At 42.6% G+C, this 27,918-nt stretch overlaps 1 protein-coding gene across 2 annotated transcripts; it reads right to left on the bottom strand.

Moving 5' to 3' along the window:
• Window positions 1–25,201, bottom strand: Snapc1 (small nuclear RNA activating complex polypeptide 1). Of its 2 annotated transcripts, XM_021179464.3 has the most exons (10): window positions 24,948–25,201; window positions 21,667–21,826; window positions 21,356–21,496; window positions 19,991–20,095; window positions 19,582–19,740; window positions 17,180–17,248; window positions 16,555–16,617; window positions 13,976–14,126; window positions 6,366–6,467; window positions 1–5,073 (listed from the first exon to the last, which is right to left on the bottom strand). In XM_021179464.3, the coding sequence occupies exons 1-10, from the start codon at window positions 25,130–25,132 to the stop codon at window positions 5,039–5,041; spliced, it is 1,170 nt and encodes a 389-aa protein (XP_021035123.1). In that variant the 5' UTR covers window positions 25,133–25,201; the 3' UTR covers window positions 1–5,038. The 2 variants fall into 2 exon arrangements, with proteins under 2 accessions (XP_021035123.1, XP_085686587.1); XM_085830461.1 differs by lacking the exons at window positions 1–5,073; window positions 6,366–6,467 and adding an exon at window positions 5,302–6,307.
• Between the last annotated feature and the right edge of the window lie 2,717 nt (window positions 25,202–27,918).

The following is a 27,918-nucleotide window of genomic DNA, read 5'->3' as shown; positions in this document are numbered from 1 at the left end:
TTATATTTTACATTAACATATAAAATACATAAAATATAAATTAAAAACTAAGTGGCTAGAACTATGACCCTGCTGGACCTAGTCCCTCCCTCTGGTGCCACAAGTTCTGGGCTCAACAAGGTCTTACAGGAAGCCCACACCTGCCCTGTCTCATTTCCTGTGGCCATCCAGACAGCACAATTGGTTAGAATCCTCTGCTCACTTTATTAATGTTAATATCAGGGAAAAAAAAAGAATAAATCCACCAAAGAATAAAACAAAATGAAATTCTGTAATACAGCCCCAAGGAGACAGTCTACACTCCCACTTCCTCTCCAAAGCAATTAAATCCTAATTACACAGACCCAGAAACATTACAGAGACATTTGTTCTAGCGCTGTAGACTGCAGTCGTGGGAATAAATCATATTTGTAAATCTAAGAAAGCACATGGAAAAAAATAATAAGAGTTATTCACTGATAGCACATACATATAGATCACTTCGCTGGTAATGAAAGGTTTTGTAACACACTGAAGACAAATTAAATCTTTTGATTGGTTCCTATCAAATTGCAAACAAGATGATTTTCTAGATATACGGTGTTTTTTAAAAGACGGGGTATTTCATTTTTTAATACAATACACAAAGTATCTTCTTGCACTGTTAGTGGGAGGAAACAGTTGAAGTTTACAGACAGTAAGTTCAGTTAACTATGCCTTACGGTTTGGTGAAGCCCTTGCCAGCCTAACAATGCTACCAAGCGATGCAATGCACCAACCGCACTACAGGAGACCAAGACAAACCAGCCACCTAAAACCTTCAACAAAGGGCAGCAGCTTCTGAAGCTCTAGCAAAGTCACACCACTTAAAATTACATTTACATAAACAACTCCAGTTCAAAGGTTGAAGCCAACGTGATACTCTAATTCTCTGGTAACAAGGCTTTCCAGTTTGCTTCTACCACTGCGATAATGATCATGATCAAAAGCAACCTGGAAGAAAGGGTTTATGTCGTCTTATGAACTAGTCTTCTTTCTCTGGTTATCAGCTGGGTTGGAAATCTCTGAAAAGAGCCACCAGCAACAGCACCCCAAACCTGAGTATAAATTCCCCTCATCTCTCTGGCATCACACAGTGAGTCGAGGGCTAACACGTGGCTGACATCACAAAGTACCAAGCAGAGCTTTCGGCAGCTTCAGACTCACAGGGCTCCTGAGTACAAAGTTCAAATTCTGCTAGGATATATTCATGTAACAAATACTTTGTGTTCGGGTAAAAGTGCCATACTTTAAAAAAGTGACAATGGAGTGTGATGGCACACACCTTTAAACCCAGAGCTGGACACAGGTGAATCTCTGTTTCAGGATAGCCTGGTCTATGCAGCAAGTTCCAGAACAGCATTTTTGTAGACTGACAGACAGACAGAGGGACCCTGTCTCAACCCCTACCCCATCAACTACATAAAGTCAAATGGTTAGAGAAGGTGACAAAGGAGCCATTTCAATGAAGATGGAAACCCATGAAAAGGACAAGGAGAAATCAGAACCAAGAATCGGTGCTTCCAGATGAAAAGTCATGGGAGAAAATCAAGAGAAGGAAAGATGGTGAACTTGGAATCAAAACGCACTCTGAGGCAGTGGAAGAAGTATTATTGGAGAAAACAAAACACGACCCAAGAGACAGTACAAAGTAATTAGCAAACACAGCTCAAGTCCCAGAGAGAGAAGCAAGTGAGGAGAGTGCAGAATGCATCATGGGTTAGAAAAGCCAACCACACCAGACCTGTATCAGACTGAATAACAACAAAGCCTGCGGGCAGCCAGGGAGGGCCTGGAGGAACTTCTGGTAGAGCATGTGGTTAGTATATGAAGGCCATGGGTCCCACCATCAAATAGACAGACAGACAGACAGACAAAAATATAACACAAAGGAAAAAGATTGAGTTACACGAGGGACTGGAGGAACAAATTCTAATTTCCTGCCAGTGACAAAGCAGGCTATTGATGATGGAGTGAAAAAAGTCTTGCAAGTGTTGACAGAAAGGGGGAAAGAGCTGAAATAACTAGAATTCTACATCTTGCAAAAACAATTTCATCCAGAAATGAAGATATTTTTCAGACAAACAAAATCCATGCTGAGATATATATATATATCAGTATTAATTTCTTCAAACTGAAAATGAACCATCCGAGATCTATTCCCGATGGCTTTCACGAAGGAATAAAGAGCAGTGGGTACGATTTACGGGAGTAAACACAGGACTGTTGAAAACAGAATAGTTAGGCTAGGTGGCGGCAGTCTATAGTCCCACCTACTTGGGATAGTGAGACAGGAGGATAGAAGGTTCAAGACCTGCCTGGACTACACAGTAAATCCCAAGTCCAGCATGGGCAACTTGCCAACTATAACAAAGGACTGGGTGTAAAACATTCACTGGTGAAGCCTTTGCCAGTCTATTAATGTGTTACAGTATATCCAGCCCCAAATTTTTACAGATGGCATAAATTATTAAAGGCCAGAGCAAACCCAGCCTGCCCCAGAGCTGAGGTCCTTCACCACTGTCCAGTGACTTACCTGTCAAGGGAACAGCATGTCCCTTTAACTACATCCTGAAGGTGCAAGGCTGACATTGCATTTTATCAAACCACGACTGCACTGACAAACCCGTGAGACTGTAAAGGCCTGTCCTTTCACCTTTGCTGAGGAAAGCTGCCAGATGGGTCCTTCTCTGTCATCTGCCATGCCCTCTGTCTGGTACATGGGACACAACTGATTTGGATCTCCACCCTAGCTAAGAGCATCAATTGGTGTAAGAGAGGCCTATAGCTAATTCCCAAATCCTTGAGGAAGCTGTCTTTGATGAGTGCCTTACTTATTTATCCATAATCTTCCAGTAAGCTCCCAGCATTTACGACAGTGGGAGTATGCTTTTGTTTCTTGCAACTGAAAGGAGCCTGTTTGAATGTCTCTTAAATATTCAGACCTGTAATACACAGCACAGTAGAATGAATAATTCAGACATTTAAAAATATCACATAAAAGGGATTATACAACCTCAAGTCTGGGCTTTGACATTTATATTAACACAAAGAATAAGAAAAATGTGCAATGAAAATTACTACATAGTCGCTCAAAAGATAAATGAAAATGTGAATAGTTTTAACACCCACGGAGCTCTTTCCAAGCCATTTAAAAAGTAAGCCTTCTTCAAACTGTAATTTAATTCAAGAATGAAGGGTAAGGAAGGCATTAGTAACTACAGTTATTTTCCAAAGCTAACCTGAGAAAAATAAAAGTAACTTTCAGTGCAAAAAGTTTGTTTTTAAGGTATTTTCTCAAGACATAGGTAGGCATGTAAGTAGACAGATAAATAGACAGAGGTACCAATCTTTCACTATACCCAAGGTAGTCTGAGAAGACGGTATTTATTATACCTAATTAAAATTGACGCAAGGTAATGAGGGCTCCCTTCAGCTGTTGAGTGAACCACAGGTTAGCCTGATCAACTCAGGGGGCTGGGCAAACACAAACTTTCGGTTACTATGACAACACTGCCACCAATAATGCCTTTGCTACTCACCATCCCTTTGCCTGTGAAGTGACACCCTGGCCTTTTATAAGCGCTTTGTGAAAAATAGATTACGACTCAGGTACACAGCGTTTCAGCTGTACAATGCTAACCCACTCAGCTATACATTACTAACAAAGCTCTGGTGTTGCAGCCCAGCAGCTCCGGCCCATGTTCACACTGTAATGTCCGGCCCATTATCGGACAGAGCTGAAGTCAGACACAGGAAACAACTGCTTTTTAGTAGCTAACAGGATAACGATGTCAAGAATTATCCAATCTAACGTCAGTAGTTTGGTCTTAACATATTACATACCTAAGATATATATTTTTTCAGTCATATCAGACTTGGAAATTACCTCTTCAAACCAGCCTTTGAGCCCTAATAATTAACTATACGTCAGGCTGCATTAGCCTCACAACACAGAGGCCATGTGCTGGCAGCATTCAAGCACAGCTAAAGCCATCTCCACTTAAACTCCAGGGGTGAGAAATTAAAACAGCAGCACACACGTGACTATAGACATCTTTCCTGTGATTTACAAAAGTTCTGTGTCAAAGCCAGGTTTCAGAATCTACACGACTGCTCCTATGGGCCTATTAGACAGTACATAAGCATTAAACAGTGTATTAATTAATCTTATGTGTACACAAGGACACACACACAGGTACCTATGCATTCATATACAGTAGACCAATGGGAACTTTAAAGCAAATACTACAGAGGGTAAGAAGTGAGGCCCGGCGGTGCATTATCTATAATCCCAGCAGTGGGGAGGCCGAGCAAGGCAGTACTCGCATGGAGAGTTCAAGGCTAGCCTAGCATACACAGGCAGACCCTGTCTAAATCAATGAGGAAGTAAGGCATACATCATTAAGCACAAAAGCAGCGGTAACTTACTAAGTTATCAGTCAAGTTATTGGCCATGAAAATTTCTCACACTAGAAGATAAAACAAGGGGGCAAAATTTTTATTGCACTTAACCATAACACACAAAATATTCAACAAAAACCCCAGCCAAATCCATTGCTAGGTGACAGGTATGAATCATTTATATATAAACAGTATTTTAAAGCAATGTTTTCAAAAAAGAGTCGTAAACATTACAGCACTGCATTAAGTATAGCACAAAAACTTTCAGGAAAGAGAACTAACTCACAAATATGCAATTCTTTCTATTACATTCTAAAGGCAATAGAAACTCTATCTCCACTCATACAGACCTCTAACAAGTTTAACACATTTACAATTTACTCTGTAACAAACTACAATGTAATTTGTTAAAATTGCAATATTAACAAAAATGTTAAAATTAATCTTCAGAGTAAACCTTTACTCAACTCTTGGCCTATGGCATGCTCTTCCATTTCACAGAAATGATCTTGTTCTCAGATTCAGTCTTCACTGGCTACTTCCTGCTTAGAGCACAACATGACACCATTTCTTCTGTTGGAAAGCTCAAAATTTAAAACTCCACCAGCCTCCTGGTTCAGCATTTTCTCTTCCTCTTGGGCGCAGTGAACTCTGTGGATACAAGGTTAAGAACTCCATGGATTCTTTTTTGAAAAAATTGACATCTAAATGACAGGCTTATATAATAATACACATTTTACCTGCATATATTTAAAACAGACTAACCCAACCAACAATGTCCCACAGCCAAGACCCAAGAAGGAAACAGTGAGGGAGATAAATAATATGCGTGCGCGCGCACACACACACACACACACACACCCCGCACGCACAGACATTAAAATGCATGATATATATTAAAATGTAAAGATACATATATAATAAAAGCTACAGCATGGTTCCAGTTGGGCTAGAACTTGCTCTGTGACCCAGTCAGTCAGTCCTCAGACTTGTAATCCTCCCGTTCCAGCTGCCTGAACGCTAGGATTAAAGGTTTGTTTATTGAAACTTGATCTCAGAGTATAGCGCCCAGGCTGTCCTCAAAGTGGATCTCCTCCAAGTGCTAAAGTTATAGGTGTGTACCACCACGCCCAGTGACCCAAGTGTCTTAATGCTTAAGAAAGATTAGACGGAAATGATTGCTAACTTAAAATTTAAGAGAAAAAACAAAACAAAAAAACAAAACATTGCTGACACACATGAATTTCCTGAAATGAAACTGCAGTTTAGAGCCTCTGACCTCCAATGAGACAGCGGGACTCCAATCTTGCTGAGATGCCGATGAGAGAGGAGATCTCACTCACCCTGAGCCCTCCTTCATAAGGACTCTGCTTGAATTCCATATGCCTTCCATACAACTAGCACGACCCCAGGGCAGCAACCCTGAACTGGCTAGGCTTGTGCAAAGAGAAAGTGAAGAGTCTGATTCCACGACAGTGAAACAACACACATGCAAGTGTTCTGATCCTCCTGGCTCCCCCAGCTAAATGCAGTGACTATCACACCAATAACCATATTAAATACAATACACAGAAACAGAACCTTAGAAAGACATGATAGAGAGATAGTCCTCATCCATGAAAAGTAAAAAGGAAATGGGGAGAGGGGCGTCAGAAGAAAAAGAAAACAGATTCCCAGAAGAGGAGCATCCAGGAGGGAGAGCACAGCAGGGCAGAGGCCTGCAAGCAGCTTCTCGGGTGGGCGGTGACACCAGCAGAGTCCCTGGCAGGCATCCACATCCGGATATTGCATCACTGCTTGCTGGCTGTGGAGCGAGTCCATGGTTACCAGGACAACACTGACAAGCTCCAACAGGCCAAAGAGGAGGGTCGGAAGAATGAGTGGCCTGTCCTGGGGAGGGCATAGCCTAAGTCCCTGCAGGAGCTAACAAGATGCGCGGGTACCTGCTTTTCTGAAGCCATCCATGTCCGCCTCCTCCTCCTCTGTAATAATAGGCATACTCAGGTGTAAAGACTTCTCTTCTTTACGGTCATTTGGAGCGTTACCTAGGAATATTTAGAGAGAGTGAGAAATGACTGTATACAGAAACAAAGAATGGTGATCTTAGATGTTTTAACACTGAAATTATAGCAACATAATTATGCATTCTAGACTAGAAATCCTTTAAATGTTTATTTTCTAATTAGCTTACCAAGTAACAGGCTCCCCATGACTATCTCGGCGGCCTTACATGATCCCTCTCTCCATCTGTCTAATCGTTTAAGTATTAAGATACATGTGTCCCTGGGCATAGTCGCATACACCTATAACCTCAGCGCTCAGAGGATATCCACTTTGAGGACAGCCTGGGCTACCGTGAGATCCAGCCTCAATTAATTAATTAAAATAAAATAAAATACAGGCAGGCAGACAATCAGACGGACCAACCACAGCACTCAAGAAGCGGAAGCAGGAGGATTACGAGTCTAAGATCTGACTGGGCCACAAAGCAAGTTCCAGGTTAACCTGAAATATGTTTTGAAACCCTGTACCTACAAAAACAAACAAACAAAAAAACAAAAACCAAATAAAAACAACAACAAAACCTTCCTCTGCTTTGAAAACTTTCTTTTATTAGGCAAAATAGAGAGAATGAGAAGATACAAAATTTATGAGAGATACCTTATTTGATTGTTACTACATAAAACAGGATGTCTAGAGGGACTTAATCATGTGGGTTATTTCAACTTTATAACTGAAAGTTGAACAGCTTTCCATTTTATTATTTTGAATACAAACACCTTTTCTTTAGCTATACAAGACACAAGCTCACATCCTTCTTTAGTACTATCTGCCAGTGAATTTCCATTTTCAAAAACGCTGGAGTTGGGCTGGGATGTAGCTAAGTCAGTAGAGCTAACCTTAACATGCACAGGTACTGTGTTCAATACCCAGCACCATACACAAGGCATGGTGGCCCACACCCATAGTCCCCAGCACTAGTGAGATGGAGGCAGGAGGACTGGAAGTTCAAGGACAGACAGACATCACAGGAATTGAATCTAGCCAGGCAGATTGAGCAAACATCCCCCCACATTAAATCTACAACCTGCCACCCAGACTTGCCCAGCATTACCCAGCATCCTCCTCCTGTATGCCGAGATAATCAGCATGCTTGTCTCCTACCATCAGCCTCAGCGCTCATTTGCATGTCAGGTGCCCTCTAGTGCCTACAGGCGAGGCTACAGGGAGCCACCAAAGCAGTGCACTGTAGCCCACTGCTACCTACCACACTGTCCCCAGTTTCAAGGAGAAGTCCAGCCATGTCAATCCCTTGCTCAGTATTCATACACTCCCCCTGCCACTGAATGAATCAATCCCTTGCTCAGTATTCATACACTCCCCCTGCCACTGAATGAATCAATCCCTTGCTCAGTATTCATACACTCCCCCTGCCACTGAATGAATCAATCCCTTGCTCAGTATTCATACACTCCCCCTGCCACTGAATGAGACCTAGGCTGCTGATTCCACACTTCAAGTTCGGCAGCGATACAATCCTCAACATGCTTTCCAAAATGACTAAAAGTGAACATTGTTTACATGTGAACTAACATGGGCCTCACTCTATACGTCCCAAACACTGCCCTTTTCAAGTCCTCTGCTGGGTGTCTGCCATCATGTGGATGCTGGGAATTGAAACTGAGTCTTACAGAAGAGCCAGTAATGCTAAACACTGAGACACCTCTCCAGCCCTGCTAGTGTTTTTATTGTTTTTTGTTTTTTTTTTAAATAAGTACAAAGTACTTCTTAGACTCACCCACACATATCCATCATGTAGATATGCAGTGGGCTGATGTCACTTGTATTGTGCCACTAAATATGGGCCACTAAATATGGGCCACTAAATATGGGCCACCAAATAAGGCCTGATTGCCCCCAGAGATCAGAGAGTCTGCAAGTAGACCCAAATGCTATGTGACCTTCCCCAAAAGTTATTCCTGACTGGTGAGTAACGATGCCCAGAGCCTATAGCTAGGCAGAATTGAGATGGGTGGGGCTTGGGGTGCCCAGGCTTTAGGTCAAAGAACCATGAGGAGAGGGAGAGAGATGGAGAGAGGAGAAGGCTACATGGGATAAGAACCTTAAAATGATGGCCATGAGGGCTGGCTAATTGGGTCATCTCAATGGTTTTATTTCCAAAAAATATGTAAAGGTGATTTGGAAAAAGAAGAAAGGGTAGTCTTAAATGATGTTAATACAATTTCACATCCATAGTCAAAAAAAAACCACCTCCACCCGCATATATAACAAAATGATTCAAATGTCATAGACATGAAAGTGATGTTTAAAGTTACAAAACATGTAGGAGAAAACACTGAAAACCTGTTTTCAAATAAGATTTTTTATATATAATACAAAAAGCATAAATCATAAAATAAAAAATGGTAGATTGCACTTCTATACTTCTTTGAAATTACATTTTTTTTTTCCCAAGACAGGGTTTCTCTGTGTAGCCCTGGCTGTCCTGGAACTCACTCTGTAGACCAAGCTGGCCTCGAACTCAGAAATCTGCCTGTCTCTGCCTCCCAAGTGCTGGGATGAAAGGCGAGCGCCACCTCGCCCGGCTGAAATTACAATTCTTAAGGCAATGTGGTAGTGTGTGTATGCAGTACCAGCACTTGGGAGGTGGAGGCAGGGGGTTCAGGGGTTTAAGGCATCTGTATCTACAGAGAGCCAAGGTAAGCTTGGGCTGCAGGAGTCCCTGTCTTCTCAAAAACAAAACAAATCATGACAAGCAAAGTTCAATTCTCCCTTTTTTTCCCCCTTGAGACAGAGTTTAACTATGTAACACTGTTTGGCTCGGAACTCACAGTAACCTTTGTACTTCTGACTCCTTAGCACTGTAAGGACTAATGGCATGCACTGTCATGTCCACTAAAACACTTATCTCTGTAAGAACTGTGAGAGAGAGAGAGAGAGGTCTCTCTCTCCAGCATCTGTATCTCACTATTCAATGGTGAGTACCCACTCAAGGGTAAAAACTGATCAGGGGGAGAATGGACAGCTCTTCCAGTGTCCAGTCAGTTCCCAGGCCCCACAGAAAGGCTCACAACCATCCTTAGCTCCAGGAACCTGATGCCCTCTTCCAGCCTTCGCAGGCACTGCACACATATGGAACAGATGAAGGCAAAATACCCACACAATAACATAAAAGAAATTCTAAGTTTTTTGTTAAAAAAATGTGGGGTGAGGGACTCATAAGCACACACCTCTATAGTCACTGGGAAAAGTCAAACTGGGACCAAGCTGGCCCTGTATTATACCCTGAATGGTTATGAGAAGAAACAAACACTGTAATAGCCAAAGCTGCTGACTCTAGAACCAAGTAGAAACTGGCCATTTCTAGAGGGGACTGAAATGGTAGTGTTGTGTAACAGTTTCCTGTGAGACTGAAACTTCCTATCCTGCAGGGAAGCTCTTCAAGTAGGAAAGTACACAGCCCCAAAACAGCTTCAGGAAGCCCCTGAAACAGACCAGATTCACTAGGCCCTTCCCTGCTGGAGTAAGCAATAAAAGCTGAGAGTTTCTCTCAGAGGAAGGGAAGCTAAGCTTCAAAGAAGACTCAGACAAACTGAGCTACCAAGACTCAGACTAGACCAGCTACCTGAAAGAAGCAGAAACCAGCTGAGCTGTCTAGGAGAGGTTTAGACCAGTATCACCTGAAAAGGACTCTCTCCAACCTGTCGAGCTGATCGCAGGCTGTACAGTTGTTCTAGGCTCCCAGCTCCGTGAGTGTCACCCATGCTGAGGTGAGCTTTGGTGATGTAGCTGTCTTTGAGTCATTTTTGTTCCTATAAATAACCCCGACAAAACTCACTGGCTTACCAAGTTGGACTTTGGTATCCATACTTTGTTTGGTCCGTCACTAGACCCTGTCATCTTTGGTAAGTAGATGTGTTGTCACACAACATACAGTCACACTGAAAAAGTGGCAGTTTTGTATTTACCCAGGATGTAGGATTTCTGGATCACATGACTTAGGTTTATAGGAAAGTTTTACATAAAAACTATAATGGCTTTTTTCACAACTGCAGAAAATGCCAACAGCCTAAATATCTTTTGGCTAGTGACTGGCTAAACAGTTGACATCAGACAGGGAAATGCTAAGGGCAGTGTAGGAACCAGTCATTATAAGTAATGATATAGCTGACTCTCAAATCTGCCTGTTTCTAAAAGCAGAATAAGAAGTTTGCCTATTTCTCTGAAGCAGAGAGAGAGGGAAAAAAAAGTGAAGTCTGCCAGGCAGAGTCAAGGCTGGTCAGGGTCTGTTGGCAGATTCCCAGCCTGCTGAGGCAAGGAACGGTAAGGGGAGGTGCACCTGAGGCTCAGGGTGAAGGCCTAAGAATCTATTGACCTTGGTGGAAGGAACAGGGAGGCTTTTGGATGGGAACAGATGTTTTCTGTGTATATTTCAGCAACTTTCTGTTAGCTTGTGGCTTTGCTTCCCATGGTACTATAGTGTAAGAAAGCTATGAGAAATACACTCACTGATCCCATAGTATTGACCTGCAGCCCTCTCATATCTGTCTCTTGCATCTTTTTCTTTCCTATAATCATCCTCACTCCCCCCTCAGAGTACTGTTCGATTTCTCACTGGTGGAACTGGTAACACACATGCATTACCTAAGTTAAAGCCCAAACCCAAAGGGTACATATGCTAGGCATGATGGCACATGTAATGCCACCATGTCTTTAATGCCAGCACTCCAAAGGCAGAGGCAAGTGGATCTCTATGAATTCAAAGCCTGCCTGGTGTACATAGTGAATTCCCCAACAGCCAGGGCTACACAGAGTGACCTGTCTCAACAACGATAACAACAAAAGTTACATATTATATTATTCTGTTCATATGGCTTTCTGGAAAAGGCAGCTCTATTGGGACAGAAAACATGAGTGGTCACTCAGGGAACAGAGGCCAGAGAAGATGCTGATTGCCAAAAGGCACAAGCAAAACCACTGCTTTACTCGAGTGGCTGGGTTTTCTGGCACCACGTTCATTGGATCAGTGGACTTCCTCGCTTCATTCTCAGCCTTGGGGAGGGTTGTTTACAATGAAATAACGATGTTAAAGTCTTGTGTCTGCACATATCCATCTGGTTCCATTTCCATCCAACAGTATTTCACTGTTTCCACCATGAGCAGATACTAGACTTGCTGGTATCTTCTACTGAGAGGTTTTCTTTTTTAATCAGCTAATGTGAATTACACTGGCTTATTTCTTGTATCACTGGGATACAAAAGGTTGCTGGATTTGATGTGCTTTATCTAGGGAGGAATTGTGTGTGTGTGTGTGTGTGTGTGTGTGTGTGTGTGTGCGCGCGTGCGCGCGCGCACTCATGAAGGATACAGGACTTCAGTTTATTTCTTGCAGTAACAACAAACTAAAAAGTATCCTTTCTATTTTCTGAAAGGATTTGTATAGGAACATTACTCTTTTCTTAAACATCTACAAGCTGGGTGCCATGGTACTTGATGAACCCTGGCACACAGGACAATAAAGCAGGAGAGTTCAAGGCCTCCTGAGCTGCAGAGCAAGAGACTGTCTCAAAGAGCTGAAGCTATAGACATGAGCAGGTGCATACAAGACGGATCAATCCCCAGGACTGGAAAAACAAGTTCACAGACATTTCCAGTACAGCATCTTGAAGTTTCATCCCCTTACTAGCTAAAAGACTATTCTAACTTTCTATCTCATGTCTTAGGAGAAGTGTATAGTCTGTTTAGTTATTTCTTTCTAGACTAATAAAGTTACCCAGTGCCTCCTTAGGAAGCTTTCCAGCTCTACCTTCTGTAGTAGGACCTCCCTTACTTTACTCTACTTTTGCTTTTCTTTCTTTTTTGCTTTTTTGTCCAGCTGATTCTAGGATACACTTTACATCTAACACTGGCCATTCACAGTAAGTCATGAAAAGTGTGTAGCTTCTCTGATAGTGTACAAGTTCATTTCCCAGTCACAACAACTAGCTCTGCATGAGCAATGTCAAGCAAAACATTCTTCGAGTGTGCCATGGCTAACCAGCTCTCCCTGTACATCTGTCTGTTTTTAAAAATTAAAGGAGCATCTATGTTTTTTCTCTAGGACAGGGTTGATATGGTTGTCTGTGGTTGACCTGGCCCATCGCCTGCTTAGAAGTGCACTTCTACTGCAATAAACCCCTTTATTCTCATACCCTCTGTAGCTACTCTCACATACTGGTAGCTGGGTAACTAAGCTGTGGAAAACAAAACAAAACAAAACTGTATGACTTTAGCTGGAGAGATGGCCTAGTTAAGAGCACTGGCTAGTCTTCCAGAGGACCAGGGTTCAATTCCTAACACCCAAATGGTGTCTCTCACAGCTGTCTCCAACTCCTGTTCCAGAAGATCTGACACCCTCACAGGCATACATATAGGCAAAACACCAATGCACAAGAATTTAAAATAAATTAATTTTTTTAAACATTCAAAAAAAATTTTAAAAACCCTGTAAAATCTGTAAGCTTATAAGACACCAGCTATTTGGGCCTTTTAAAGAAAGTTTGATGATTCCCGAATCTAGAGAACTTTTTTATATCAGGAAATTAGATACCATCAAGTATCTTCTCTAATAATTACTATAGTTAATATATATTCTCCCTTTTGGCCAAACCGAAGATAAACTATATTAATAGGCCCAGTGAATGGCACCGAGACTGCCCCAGAGATAACTGGACTCAGGGGAAGTTTTCAGCTTGGGGGCTGCTTTGTTTGTACTGTGGGGTTTTTTTCAATGCCCGAGTTTGTCCTAACAGTTGTCTTCCCTGTACCCCCCGCAAGTTTTCCTTGTGAAATGCTTCTTGGCTGCCCTTAACAACAGACTTCTTCCTCTGAATTCTCACATATGACCCCAGCCTCAATACTGGAAAAAGAAAATATGCTCAGAGCCTGTAAGTTTCCTTTCTCAGACCCCTGAGGTTGCCAGAAATGATAAAGTCATTAAGCATCTGTTAATGTTTCTACTGTTTTCTGCCTTTAAACAGCACCTGGGTAATTCTTGAAAAAAATCAAATCATTAAAATACACAGTTGTTTAAGCCTCAAGTAATGAGGCCATTTCACAGACACTCCATTACAAATGAAAATCAGGGGTAGTTCAATGAACTTAACTGAAGGAGAGGAGGTTTTTAGAATGCATTACTTATTGGCTTTTCCTAGATATAAATTTAATTCACATACATCATTACTAATAAAGTTATCCTGATTAACAAGTTTGACATAATCTCTAGGGTCTCTTTTAGTAACAAGAGCCCAAGAAGCTATGAAATTGGGTTCATTTTTAACATTAAATTCCATGATTTTTCCAAACAAGTCTCTTTCTCTTGTTGTGGGACAGGATCTTACTATGTAGCTCAAGCTGGCCTTAAACTGGCAATCTTCCTGCCTCAGCCTCCAGGGTGCTGGGATTACAGATACCCCCCAACCAACCCAGCTCTAGTCCATCCTAGAAATAAGGGCCTACTCTCCAGCACCAGGTCTTTTAAAAACCAAAGTACCTTTGCTTCTGGACGATCTCTTCCTTCCTGCTGGTCCTGCTGGCTCTCTGGTCCTCTTTCTCTTTGCTGCTCTGCCTTGCACTTGTCCAGACCCAGAGTCAGAGTCAGAAGAGTCAAGCTTGGACTGGCGATGCCTCCTGGACTTGGACACCTTCGGGACAGAAACCCAGTTACTCAGATGAAAAACAAAATGGTCCGAGGACAGAGCACAGGAGTGAGAGAGGGGCATCTGCCATGGTGCTATTTCCCACACAGGCCTGCACTACATACACGTAACTGTACCACCAGATTCCTGCAGCTGCCTCGCCACCAGCTCACGCTGGGTTAAAATGCCACTGCTGTCAACAAGAACGATAATGAATCACAGACAGAGTCAGAAGTCGGGTCTGACTCAGAAATGTTCCCTTGAGGTACCTCCCATGCTTTGCCTAGCTCCAGGTATGACCACACGGTCCAGACTGGTAAACATGAGTTTCACATCCCCACACCACTATGACTATTCACTGTGTTTTAGAACTATTACTACCAGGAAGGAAACATCAGCTTGGAACCTAATGCCAAGAGCAGGACCAGCACTGAAGAGACAGGAAAAGTAGGGAAGGAAGGTCCAGTCCTAACGGTGCCTAAGACCAGCAAGCCAAGGGTTTTGTTGTTGTTTTGAGACAGCGTCCCTCTACATAACCCTGGCTATATAAACTATATAGACCAGTTTGGCCTTGAACACCCAGAGCATTCCGGAGCACTGAGAACAGTGCACCACCACGCCACCCAGACTTTTCTTCTTAATTGAATCAGCTTACAAATTCCTTCACTTGCTTAATGCAGTGTTCAGTTACTGGTAAGTGCATTTCAGGTATCAATGAGTCTCCAAAAGCAATTCTGTAAGATACTAGCTGCACCTCAAGAGAGAAAATTAGAACAACTTGTGGGGTATAATTAGATTTTCAAAGTTATGTGGTGACATAAGATATACATCACTTGACAACAAATATCTTCATACATAAAGAGAATTCTGGTTAAAAAGAACTAAATACAACCCATCTATTTATCTTCTTTGGCATGTCTTCAATGTCTTATACTCAACTATTTACTGTGATAATTCTGTAGCAATCATGTAATGCCTAACCAATAGAGTCATCCTAAGTTGGAAAACGATAGCTTGCTTTCCCATAATATAAATTCACACACACACACACACACACACACACACACAAAAAAAAAAAAATCCAAGAAAAACATACAGAATTAAGATTGTATTTATCAGTACTCCCAATGCTCCAGTAAAATAATAAGAGCACAGAAAAGCACAAAACAGACATACAATGGAAACAACACAATTATAATTTTGCATGGGAAATGGTTAACAGCTGACTAACAGAGGAAAGGGTAGAAAATGAATGGTCACCAAAGAAACTCATTACAAGACAGCCAACCCCACTAGGAATTGCACTAAAACCACAGGGAGACAGAGTGAAACTCTACATAGGCAAATTTGTCCTGTTCCCAGCCTCAGAGCTGGGCATTGCACCGCCTCCCTAGGACAACAGGAGTCTGTTCTCTGGAAAGAACATACCAGAGAGGTTTAGGATTTTAAAAAGAAAAAAGAAGAAGAAAAGGACTACAGAGATGGCTCAGTGATTAAGAGCATTGACTGCTCAGCCAGAGCTCCTGAGTTCAACTCCCAGCAACCACATGGTGGTTCACAACCATCTGTAATGGGATCTGATGCCCTTTTCTGGTGTGTCTGAACACTGCAATAGTGTACTCATATAAATAAATAAATAGATAGATAGATAGATAGATAGACAGACAGAAAAAAAGCAAATAAACACAAAACAAGACAAGATGGCCCATGCAGGAGGCAGCAAGCCTGCAACACATCACCACTGGCCACTCAAATACAGAGACATCTGAGGAGCGCCAACCTTCTGGAACAAAGCCAAAAGAACAAAAACAGAGACCGAAATAGAAAAAGATTCAAAGAAAATAAGAGGAAACATCAAAAAGTAAAATTAAATTAATATCCTTAATAACAGACATGGTATCCTATGAAAAAGGGCAAAAATATTTTTAAAGAAACATTCAGAGAATAAGAATATTCTCAGTAAAAAAAAGTCAGCACAAATACTAAAAACAAAGCAAATAGACAATAAAAATCAAGATGATATTTAAGAAACATCCGAACTGAAATGGACAGAAACCAGCAAAGAAAAACAACAGGGTCAAGAAAAAAAAATGGTACAATTCAAATTATTACAGAAATTCCTCAGTATAAAGCCTGCAGACTGAAGCCATATCCAGGCGCCATGACACCAACAATCAATGAAAACCGGATTGTGGTACCAAGGGTGCCCTGAACTTCAAGGACAAAGAGCAAACTCCCAGAAGGTGGACAAGGATGGAGAACAAGGCTTTGGAGTTCCAAGCAAAAGGAAGAGCTGGAGGAGAAGCCGCAGAGGTGGCTCTCGGGTCAGGGTACGGCGGATGGCTGGGTACTGACTTTTAAACTGTGTATCTGCATCTCATAGATGAGCATGAAGGTGCCACTTAGGAAAGAACTCACTGAACAAGGAACTTACCGGGACAGCAGCTGAGAAGGCTTTCGCTTTTATCTTCGCTAAAGACACAGCTCTGTCACATCTCTGGAAGGAAAATAAACAAGGAAAACCAAGCTGAAACATAAACGTTAGGGACATTGTGAAAACGCAAGGACCCGTCCTCAGGATTAAGACAGTTTATGTACACACTGGTAAGAAATCACACATGACAGACACCCTCTGCCTGCCACACGGCGGGTGACAATGCCATCCTCATTGGTGGACCATTTCCTTCAAGGCTCACAAAGAAAGGAGACACAAACCCTTAGGGATTAAGCCATTCCCTCATCTGCCTGTGCCTAAAGATGGCTCCACAGATCAGATGGAACACTGGCCATGAGAAACTGCTCAAGTGCCGAGGTGTCACCAAAGGCTGAAAAGCAGGAAAACAGCCCACAAACCTGCGTGAGAACCGACACACCTCCCATCACTCCAATCCCTAATATCTCACTCTCGACAAGCCCTCGGAGTGACCTCAACAGTTCGTGTGAAGAACACACTAAACAGACTTTTCCTGTGTTTTCATAATTCGGCACAAGGGTCATAACACCTATGAAGCAGAATTAGTCACACATAAAGGGAAAGACGCCATTAACATTCTGCAGACCTCTGGCTCCTCTGAAGGGCATTCACTATTCTCTTCTCCATCTTTAAGTTTGGGTTTTAAGGAGGGATTCTGAAAGAACAAAAAATAAATTTTATTTATGCATGACTATGCATACACATTTATAATTCTGTTAATTACAGATAGTTAAGTAAATTGCAATTTTAACAGTGAAGAACATTTACTTTTAATGACTGAAAAACCAGGAGGCAGTTTCAAATTACTACAGCATGGTCACCATCTGTCCTACTACTGTGATAAAGACCAGGGCCAAAAGCAACTGCAGGAAGAAAGGGTTTCCTTCAGCTCACAGCTTCCAGTCTATCTCAGCTCACAGCTTCCAGTCTATCTCAGCTCACAGCTTCCAGTCTATCTCAGCTCACAGCTTCCAGTCTATCTCAGCTCACAGCTTCCAGTCTATCTCAGCTCACAGCTTCCAGTCTATCTCAGCTCACAGCTTCCAGTCTATCTCAGCTCACAGCTTCCAGTCTATCTCAGCTCACAGCTTCCAGTCTACCTCAGCTCACAGTTTCCAGTCTATCTCAGCTCACAGCTTCCAGTCTATCGTGAAAGGAGGCAGCTAGAGACAAGAACTGAGCAGAGACCATGGAGGGATGCTTACTGGCTCACTCCCCATGACTTGCTCAGACTATGTCTTTGAACCACCCAGGACCACTGCCAGGGCAGCACTACTACAGAGGGCGGGGCCCTCCCACACCGATCAATAATCAAGAAAATGTCCCACAGAGTTGCCTACAGGCCAATGTAATGGAGGCATTTAACACAATTGAGGTTTTCTCTTTTCAAATGACTCCAGCTTTGCTGGAGCTCAGGAAACTAAGCAGCACACTGCCTAACATTAAGATTACAACGGTTCGCGCTGGAAAGAGAACTTAGTGGGTCAGGGCATCCATGCACTGCCAACCTGAAGACCCGAGTTCAATCCCTGGGCCCCACCCACATCCTAGAAGGGGAGAACCAATTCCTTAAGCACCCAGTTAAGGTAAAAACATTTCTTAGACCAAAAAGTTTCAATAGTTCTAGAAATCACTGTTAAATCACCTGAACTGCCCTAACTAATGAGTTCCATACACCTCCTGTGGCATTAAAAGAATGGCTGGCTTGGGCGTGGTGGCGCACGCCTTTAATCCCAGCACTCTGGAGGCAGAGGCAGGCAGATTTCTGAGTTCGAGGCCAGCCTGGTCTACAACGTGAGTTCCAGGACAGCCAGGGCTACACAGAGAAACCCTGTCTCGAAAAACCAAAAAAGAAAAAAAAAAAAATGGCTGGATATGCTGATGCACAACTTTAATCCCTGCACTGGGGGTGGGAGGGATCTCTGTGGAGTTCAAGGCTAGCCTGGACTACTTACTGAGTTCAAGACTAAATAGAAAGTTCCTTTAAAAAAATAAAATCCGTGGTATGGTGGTGAATGTGCTTGGCCCATGGGAAGTGACAATATTAGGAGGTGTGGCCTTGTTGGAGGAAGTGGGTCACTGGGTAGGCAGACTTTGAGGTCTCCTGCTCAAACTCCGCCCAGTGCAGAAGAACGCTTCCTTCTGGCTGCCTGCAGAAGAGGCTCCTCCTGGCTGCTTTTGGATCAAGATGTAGAACTCTCAGCCAGGCATGGTGGCACACACCTTTAATCCCAGCACTCAGGAGGCAGAAGCAGGCAAATTTCTGAGTTGGAGGCCAGCCTGGTCTACAAAGTGAGTTCCAGGACAGCCAGGGCTACACAGAGAAACCCTGTCTCGAAAAACCAAAAAAAAAAAAAAAGATGTAGAACTCTCAGCTCTCCAGCACCATATCTGTTTGAATGTTGCCATGCTTCCCACAATAATGATAAATGGACTGAACCTCTCAAACTGTAAGCCAGCCCCTTTATTAGAGTTGCCTTGGTCATAACGTCTTTTCACAGCAATGAAATCCTAACTAAGACACAAGGCTAAGCCACACAAGAAAGACAATGCTGGAGACACATGAGCCTCCCCTGGGTGCAGTGTCCCCTACTAAACAATAAGTGGGGTAGGTGGAGCCAGACCCTCAGGTTCATAAGAAAAAGTAGTTTTCTAAAATTTTAGATGCAGCCCACTAATATTTACAAGTTGGTAATGAATCCCAAGTTTTACAACGATAGAATTAATTCTGTACCAAACAAAATTAATCTATATTCTGGGTTTAAACTAAAAACAATTCAACAACTTTTATTCTCCCTCAGGCCCATTTGTAAAACTGAATAATGTCATGTCACAGGCCTAGTAAGAAACAAGGCCCTAACAAGAAAGGTAACGCCCTCTAAAATCTTGACTCCACAGCAATGTGGCCTCTCTACAGTACTGACAGATTTAAACATCTGCCTATAACACAGGAGGCGTGGGGGGAGACAGCAACAAGCAAGAGCTTACCTTCCGTTCTTTGTGCCACTCCTGATGCTCCAAAACTATGTTCTTAATGTTCTCAAAAAAGTCCTCCTTTACCAGACTGAGAGCTCTGTCTGGCATGGCCTTGTCTGCTGAAATAGCATGCTTCATATTTTGATAATGATCGTGAACATTCAGCATTTCCTATAAGGAAAAGAGGATTTTTTATTTCTTATGAGATGTAGGTTTTTTTGTTTTTGTTTTTTGTTCGTTCGTTTGTTTGTTTTAATGATTGTTTTGTTTTATCCTAAAGGACAGTGGCTACAAGTTGCAGGATATATGCTAAAATCATAATAGGAGCTCTCAATACCTAATTAATGAAGTCATAACCGCAACACATTAACTGTCAACAAAGCCACTTTCCCCAACTTCGAGAGTATAAGAACAAACTCACCTCTAATACCTCAGAAGTGATAAGTTTCATTACACGATCATTCGGGTCCTTAAATTTCTGTGTCACTTCAGTTTGTTGAACTTTTTTCTTCATTCTACATGAAAGCTAAATACAAAGAAACACCTTTTAAAATGAACATCCTGGGCTGGAGAGACGGCTCTGTGGGCAAAGGCACTTGCTGGGCAAGCCTGGTCACCTGAGTAGATTCCCACGAATCCCCATCAAGGTGAAAGGAGAGAATAGACACCACAGTGGTCCTACTGTGCACATGCATGTACACGCATGTATCACCTACATACATTGTCAAATGCACAAACATGCACAACAGTAACAGTTTTTCAAAAATGTTAAATGAGCTAAAGAACTTAAATAAATATAAGCCTGGAATAAATTTATATCAGTAGAAGAACACACAGTACACTTCTTAACTAGCCATTTTTGGAGTCTGGGAGATGCCACACTGAATGCTACAGGGTCTGCCCAGCTTCCAAAGGTCTCATGATTTGCCAGAAGGAGAATATCTGTTCTTCTAATCTCAATTGTTACAAAACTGAAGAAATGATGAGATTTATTAGAAGTTCATTTTTTTTTTTAAGATTTATTTATTTATTATATGTAAGTACATTGTAGCTGTCTTCAGACACTCCAGAAGAGGGCACGAGATCTCATTACGGATGGTTGTGAGCCACCATGTGGTTGCTGGGATTTGAACTCTGGACCTTCGGAAGAGCGGTCGGGTGCTCTTACCCACTGAGCCATCTCACCAGCCCAGAAGTTCATTTTTTAATCAACTAAGATTTAAATTTGTTATTCTTCAAGTAGGCCCTCTTGACATCCAAATGGAGAAAGGCATGAGGCTGAAAGAGGCAGCCCAGTGGCTGAGGAACAGCCTCAAAGCATGTGGCTCTGGGCTGACCCCTCAGCTCTGGAAAGAGATTTTAGAAAGCAGATACAGATGTCGGATCTTTCCCTGCTCACAGTAATTAGCTTCAGTGTCGTCCACAAATACCCTACACTCAAGAGAAGAGGCTCACCTCTGTCTGCAGGGAAAATAAGACAATCAGAAAATATTCTTCTTATTGCAAGGCTAGAGTTTTGAACACCACTAACAGACTTCCCATTTTCAGGAGAACAAAGCAGACTGTAGACAATGAATTGTAACTGCTTGTTTTGAAAGTAACTATTTTTTTAAAGCCAGGTGGTGGCCCACACCTTTATTCCCAGCATGCAGGAGGCAGAGGCAGGCAGATCAAAGCCAGCCTGGTCTACATAGTGAGTTCCAGCACAACCAGGGTTACACAAAGAAACCCTGTCTTGAAAAAATGCAAAAGAGAAGAGAAAAAATGATGTTTTTAGGCAACATACCAGCTTGGGCATCGCTGTGAAGTGGAAGGCTCTGTCCAGCCGAAGCTTCCTGAAAACAAAAGCTGCGTCGAAATGCTGTGCATTCATCAAGTCTTGCTGAAACCTAATAACTTCATCCCAGTCCTTCAAGGCAACTCGGATCTACAGCAGGGGGAGAAAGTCACTCAGTGAATACGCTGGATCCTTTCCCACAAACGTCAGCCTAAACACTGGCATTTCCACTTAAGTCCTTTATTATTTAAACAAAATAAAAAACAAAAATAGTGCCTGGTTCAAGTTTCTACCAAGGGACAGTAATCACCAGGCCTCACCTTTTGTTTCGGCTGGCACAGCTGTGTGTTGTACAACCCGTATAGAAGATACAAAGCGCCAACTCTGATCTGGAATGTGTGGGGAGGCAAAAAGTAGCGCCACGCCAAAGCTAAAGCTTCCTTTGTAAACATGTTCTTTTTTAAATTCCTCATTTTGCCACTGCAAAACAAAGAGGAAATATTTCCACTGTTATATAAATATGGCATATGCTTCTGTAAACAGCCCCTAGGAACTAGAGGAAGAACCCACACCCGACCCTCTTGTGACTCAAACAAAAAGAACTTATTTTCTACTGTCCTCGACACCACACACTGTCAGGTAACAAACAATGACACTGCCACCAAAACACCAGCCTTGCTGCCAAACTGATGACTATAGAAAAAGCTTCAAACTCATATTGAGTATTTAAAACATTTAATACTGAAATAACCATGCTCTTACAGACTCAAACACTCTGTGTATTTTAATCTATACTATACATTTCCCCCAATAGTCTCCAGGATTTTCATCATTTTCTGTCCATGGTAACCTTAAGTGAAAGTCAGAGAGAGTTAATACTACCTAACCCATCTTCCCGTTCATCAGAGCACAAAAGCAAGTCTGAGCGATGAAACAATGAAAGCGACTTTGAGCATACCATCCGAGCGTTCTGTGACAGGCCTTAAATTGGCAGATTAAAAATGTTCTCCATTTTTTAAAGCCAGACACAACAGCACACTCCAGAGACCCTAGCAATTGGAAAATAGAGATAGAAAGATCAAAAGGTTTAAGGTTATCCTTGGTTACATACTGAGATCAAGGCCAGCCTGGGCTACAAGAGATCTAGTCTCAAAACAAAACAGGAAGTTGGGGGTGTTGGCCCAGACTGTAATCCCAGCACTCTGGAGACAAGAGGTACGGACTGTCACAAAGTCAACCTTCAAATACAACCTTAGCTAAAATGCCTCAAAATACATCATATAATTATAAATATGCTGTGGTTTTCATATTAATAACAGCAAAACAAAATGGTAAACACCTAAGCACCTCAGTTAATAGTAATAAAATATACATCTCATTACAAATGGAGGAGGAAACAATAAAAATAATAAATACAGTAAAAGAACACAAAAGACCTACGGTAGGTAGTGTGGAGACCAAAATGACTCCTAAAGAAAATCCAACTGGGGTGCAGTGGTATACGCCTTTAATCCCAGCTCTCAGCAGGCAGAGGCAGGGGAATCTCTGTGAGTTTGAGACCAGCCTAGAATACTCAATTCTAGGAAACTCTGGGCTTCACAGAAAGATCCTATCAGGAAAAAGGGAGAGGGGTAAGGAGGGAAAGTTACCCCAACCTCTTTAGTACAGTGAAAGACTTTAGAAACAGAAAAGACAAGACAACAGGCTGTGCAAGGTGATGGGCACCTTTAATCCCATCTGCATGGTACTTTCCAGGCCAGCCAGGACTGTATAGTAAAACCCTGTCTCAAAAATAATAATAATAATAATAATAAATAAATTTAAACTAAGTTTTAAAAGGAAACAGGAAGACATAATAGATTTAGATTCTTTTTAAAGATAGGGTCTCATCTTCCAGCCCAGGCTGACCTCAAACTTGCAATTCTCCTGCCTCTTGATCGCTCTAATTATAAGCCTCTGACACCACACTTGATAAAATTAACTTCCTCTAAGTCTCAATTTTCTTTTCTTTTTTTTTTTTTTTGAGACAGGGTTTCTCTGTGTAGCCCTGGCTGTCCTGGAACTCACTTTGTAGACCAGGCTGGCCTCGAACTCAGAAATCTGCCTGCCTCTGCCTCCCAAGTGCTGGGATTAAAGGGGTGCGCCACCACGCCCGGCTATAAACTTCAATTTTCTAATCTCTAATACATGGAACACTTATACCTGCTTTTCAGAGCTCTAAGTTAAGTATATTAGATAATGAATCCATTACAGTTAGCTACATAAAACATCAGTTGTACAATAGATAATTTTTGTTGTTATTTTGGGTTTTGAGACAGTGTCTCCTGCAGAATTCTCTTTGAAGCTAGGATGGCCTCGTACTCCTGGCCTTGATTCTCCCCACATTCTGGGCTTAGAGGAATGCTGCCCCAGAGCAGGTTAATTTCATCACCTGTAATAATTTACAACTTAATTTGTAATAACTTACAAACTACATAATAGTCTAAATCAATAGTATAAAAAGTTCTATTTTATTCAACAAAAGATCTAGTAAGATTTCATTCAATCATTTACCCTTTTCAAGAATTTATATGGTGTGGTAGGTAATACAAACACCGTATTCAAACGTGGGCAAGGTGGTGAATGCCTGACATTAGAAGGAAGAGGCAGGCAAATCTCAAGGCCAGTCTGGTATAATGGCAAGTTTCAGGCCAGCCAAAGCTACACACAATGAGGGCAAGTCTCAAAAACAAATAACAATAAGGAATACCACATTAATCACATGGCTGTTCTCACAAAGTTCAGTCTAAGGGAGAAATCAAAGGGTAGTAATAACTCTGAACATTAATTTCACACGTCGAACCACCTAATATATTGATTCATTTAATTCCCACACTATCATGATCTATCTTACAGACAAAAAGGGTTGTCTCAGATCTGGGGGAGGGGGACTGGAGAGCTGTATTCAAATCCTGATGCCCAAGACCCATCATCTCCACTCTTCACCGTTATCCAAGACTGCGTCTCTAATTATGAAATATACTCTAGACGATGAGATAAACACTTCGTGCTGGGGGTAGACAGAACTCGAGCCTCTCACTTAGTCCCGAAGGCCAAAAGAATTCCCTAAAGAACTGTCATTTGGGTTCAAAAATGACTGACGAAGTGGACAAACAAAAGGAGATGGAAAATTCTCAGGCTAGGAAACGCCAGTGGAGTGCCAAAAGCAACTCGAGCCAAGAGAGTGAGTGCAAGGTGTGGGCACTGGAAATGAGGCTGGGGACAGAGGCAAAGGCGGCTACTGGGTTGAATCTGGGCTTTATCCACCTAAAGGCGATACACAGAGATTCAAACCTACACTTGCAACATCAGTTGTTGCATGCTAAATGAATTCGTTCGTAGAGGACCCTGTGTCGGTGGGAATACTTTGTTTCTAACCGCGGATTCATTCAGGGCATAGAAGATTGGAAGAGGTTTGGGCTCGGATGGAGGCGGTGGAGATGCAGAGGGCCGAGCCAGCAGAGTGCAAGGGCGACCCACGGAAACCGCCAAGGCGGAGGTCGGGGATGCAGGCTGCGTTCCCCACGGGGGAGACAGGGGTAGGAGGACGAGGCACACCCACCAGAAGATAGTCGCGAACTTCATGCTGCGCCAGAGCTCCGTGAAGTCTTCGAAGCGCACGCTGTCCATCTCTTGGAAGCGGCTGAGCAGCGTCTCGTAGTCAGTCTGCAGACCCGGAGGGATCCCCACGCCTTCAACAGTTCCAGCGCCCGTGGAACGGGTCCCGGAGCCCGCAGGAGTCCCCATGCTCACTCACTCCGGTACCCGGCTTCCCCGACGCCCAGAAGGCCCTGTAGCACCGCCCCAGGCACGTCACGTCACGTACGCGCACTCCGTGACGTACTATCCGGGATCTCAAGGCCCGCCTTCATCCGGGTCTTTCCTGGCGCCTGCGGCGCTTCTTGCGCGTGCGTGAGTGCATGGTGATTTTAGTCTAGGAAGCCGAACATGGCGTGGTCCGCGCCTTTAATTTCAGTGCTTGAGAGGCAGAGGCAGGAGGATTTCTGTAATCTGCAAGCCTGCCCGCTGTATTCAGCGAGTTTCAGGTCTACATAGAGAGAACCTCTAAATAAATACATACATAAAGAAGACCTTCAAATTAGATAGGTAAGTAAATAAAACAATAGTAGTGCCTGCTAACTATTAGTCAATAGGACATGAAGACTCGGTTTCTTTTGTTTTTTTCTTCGAGAAAGGGTTTCTCTGTATAGCCCTGGTTGTCCTGAAACGCATTCTGTAGACCAGGCTGGCCTCAAACTCAGAAATCCGCCTGCCTCTGCCTCAACTAACAGCCCCGAAAAGGATTTGAGGTCTTCATTGCCTCCTGACTTATGTAAACTACATTTAGCCTGCCAGTCTTCTTTAAAGTGACTCTACAGTAGCAACCTTCCTCCATGTGGGAAGATGATCTAAAGAGAACTTCTTAGGAAAGGAACTCCCTTGGTTCTTCCTCATTGCCAAGATCCCCTACAGTCTATGCTTACTTGAGTGATTAATTTGTGGCTCTCCAAGTAATATGCAACCACTCCGGGCAGCAGTTGCTGCTTCCTACCCTTGTTGCCTCTGACAATCTAGCACAGTCGTGTGACAGGAGCACCTGCCTGATACACTGTTGTTTGGCTAAAGTAGCTCTCTAGAAATCCCACTTTTTAGCTTCTCCCAGGGGCTTGTTACAGGTTGGCATTCTGTATTTGAACTGTATTTCTGTTTTAAAGGCATACTAATCTTTAGAAAAGGTATTCTGGGGTGTGCTTGTATGGATGCACTTATTTTATTGTTTGTAATGGTGTGTGTGTGTGTGTGTGTTTTCATGAACACACCTCCTGGCCCATGTGGAGGCCAGAAGTTGACGACCGGTGTGTATACATATATTTTAGTTGTAGTGGGTTTTAGTGGGTTTTTTTGTTTGTTTGTTTTTTCAAGACAGGGTTTCTCTGTATAGCCCTGGCTGTCCTGGAACTCACTTTGTAGACCAAGCTGGCCTCGAACTCAGTAATCCGCCTTCCTCTGCCTCCCGAGTGCTGGAATTAAAGGCGTTTGCCACCACGCCTAGCTGTAGTTGATTTTTAATTTTATGAAAATAGAATTGCAATCTACAACTCATATTCTTCAAATTATTTTTAAACATTCAAGATGTATCTGTGCTGCTATTTGCAGCCATAGTTCCTATTTTCACTGTTGCTTAATACTCTGTTGAATTAACACTAATACTTTATTGAATTAATACACAATTTGCCCACAGTTCCCTCTTGGAGTTTATTTAAATTCCAGATTTTGCTATCATAAACAAAGCCACTACAATCACATCTCCACCTACTTTGTAAGGACAAAATACAGAAGACTTAATCAAATTTGAATTTTCATATCAACTTTAAAGCTTACTTCCTGTGACAAAAATCCTTAAGACAATTTACTTTAAAAAAAGAAAATGTTAGCTGGTTATGGTGGTGGTGCACACCTTTAATCCCAGCACTCAGGAGGCAGAGACAGGTGGATCTCTGTGAGTTCAAGGCCAACCTAAACTGAGTCCAGGATAGCCAGGGCTGGTTACATTGAGAAACCTTGGGGAGAGAGAGAGAGAGAGAGAGAGAGTTAGTTTATTTGGGCTTCAGTTGATTGTTAGTTAACCCTATTGCCTTGGGAGGAACGCAAATGATGGAGCTCTTAGGGGTGGGTGTGTGTATGTGTGTGTGTGTGTGTGTGTGTGTTGGGATTCAAGAATCACCACCCAAACCATACAAACACTGATCTTAAGCAAGAATAGTTTATTGAACAGACATCTTCATACTGAATGTTCGGGACAGCAAAAAGGACTCGGAAGCTTAACTGTAGTATTAGACTGCTCTCAGGATAAGACATTTTATAGGAAAAAACAGCTTCAGACGTTTAAAGGGCAAGGAGGCGAGCAGTTGGCTTCCTAGGCAAAGCTCTTTGGTCCTGAGTACAGTAAGCAGGGTGGTGAACAGGGAAACTTCAGAGCATTGAGATAACAGGGAATGCATGCTATAGTCTTAACTTTGGGCTTATTAGTAGCATTCTTCAGTGTCAGCCACAAAGACCACCACGAGCTCATACATAGGTGCAGGAAGGGCTGCCAACTGCTCAGCTCTGACTCAAGATATTTTAGACATAACAGTTCAGATTGACCTTTGATTTGATGGGTCCTACATAAAGTTTTGTAGAATTTCTTAAGATTAGCAAGCCTCAATCAGAACATTCATACAGAACAAAACAGGGTATGTGGTCAGGATGTCGTTGCTTTAAGCCCAGTCACTTCTATGTGTCAATGACTGGCAGGCATGTTATAGCAACATAGCTGGCAGGCATGGAACAAAATGGCTACAGCTATTATGGGGGTGAGTGTTAGACCATAACATGTTGTTGTTGTTGTTGTTTTGGCATTATTTTTAGGGGTGTGTGGTGGCCATGGCATGTATGTGGATACTAAAGCACACTTTCAGGCAGTCACTTCTCGCCTTCTGTACAGGGATCCTGGGATTTCTAACTCAAATCTCAGTTACCCCTCTGCAAGA

The sequence above is a fragment of the Mus caroli genome, unplaced genomic scaffold (genome assembly GCF_978045245.1).
Source record: "Mus caroli unplaced genomic scaffold, Mus_caroli_1 scaffold_14, whole genome shotgun sequence".
In the NCBI taxonomy this organism is placed as follows: domain Eukaryota; kingdom Metazoa; phylum Chordata; class Mammalia; order Rodentia; family Muridae; genus Mus; species Mus caroli.
This window is presented reverse-complemented; position numbering and strand designations above follow the sequence as displayed.

Coding starts and splice junctions, on each gene's coding strand:
- Snapc1 (XM_021179464.3), bottom strand. CDS start 25,132: ATGGGGACTCCTGCGGGCTCCGGGACCCGTTCCACGGGCGCTGGAACT. Junction 20,096..21,355: donor TCACAGCGATGCCCAAGCTG/GTATGTTGCCTA, acceptor CTTTGTATTTAG/CTTTCATGTAGAATGAAGAA. Junction 17,249..19,581: donor AGTGGCACAAAGAACGGAAG/GTAAGCTCTTGC, acceptor TTGTTCTTTCAG/AATCCCTCCTTAAAACCCAA.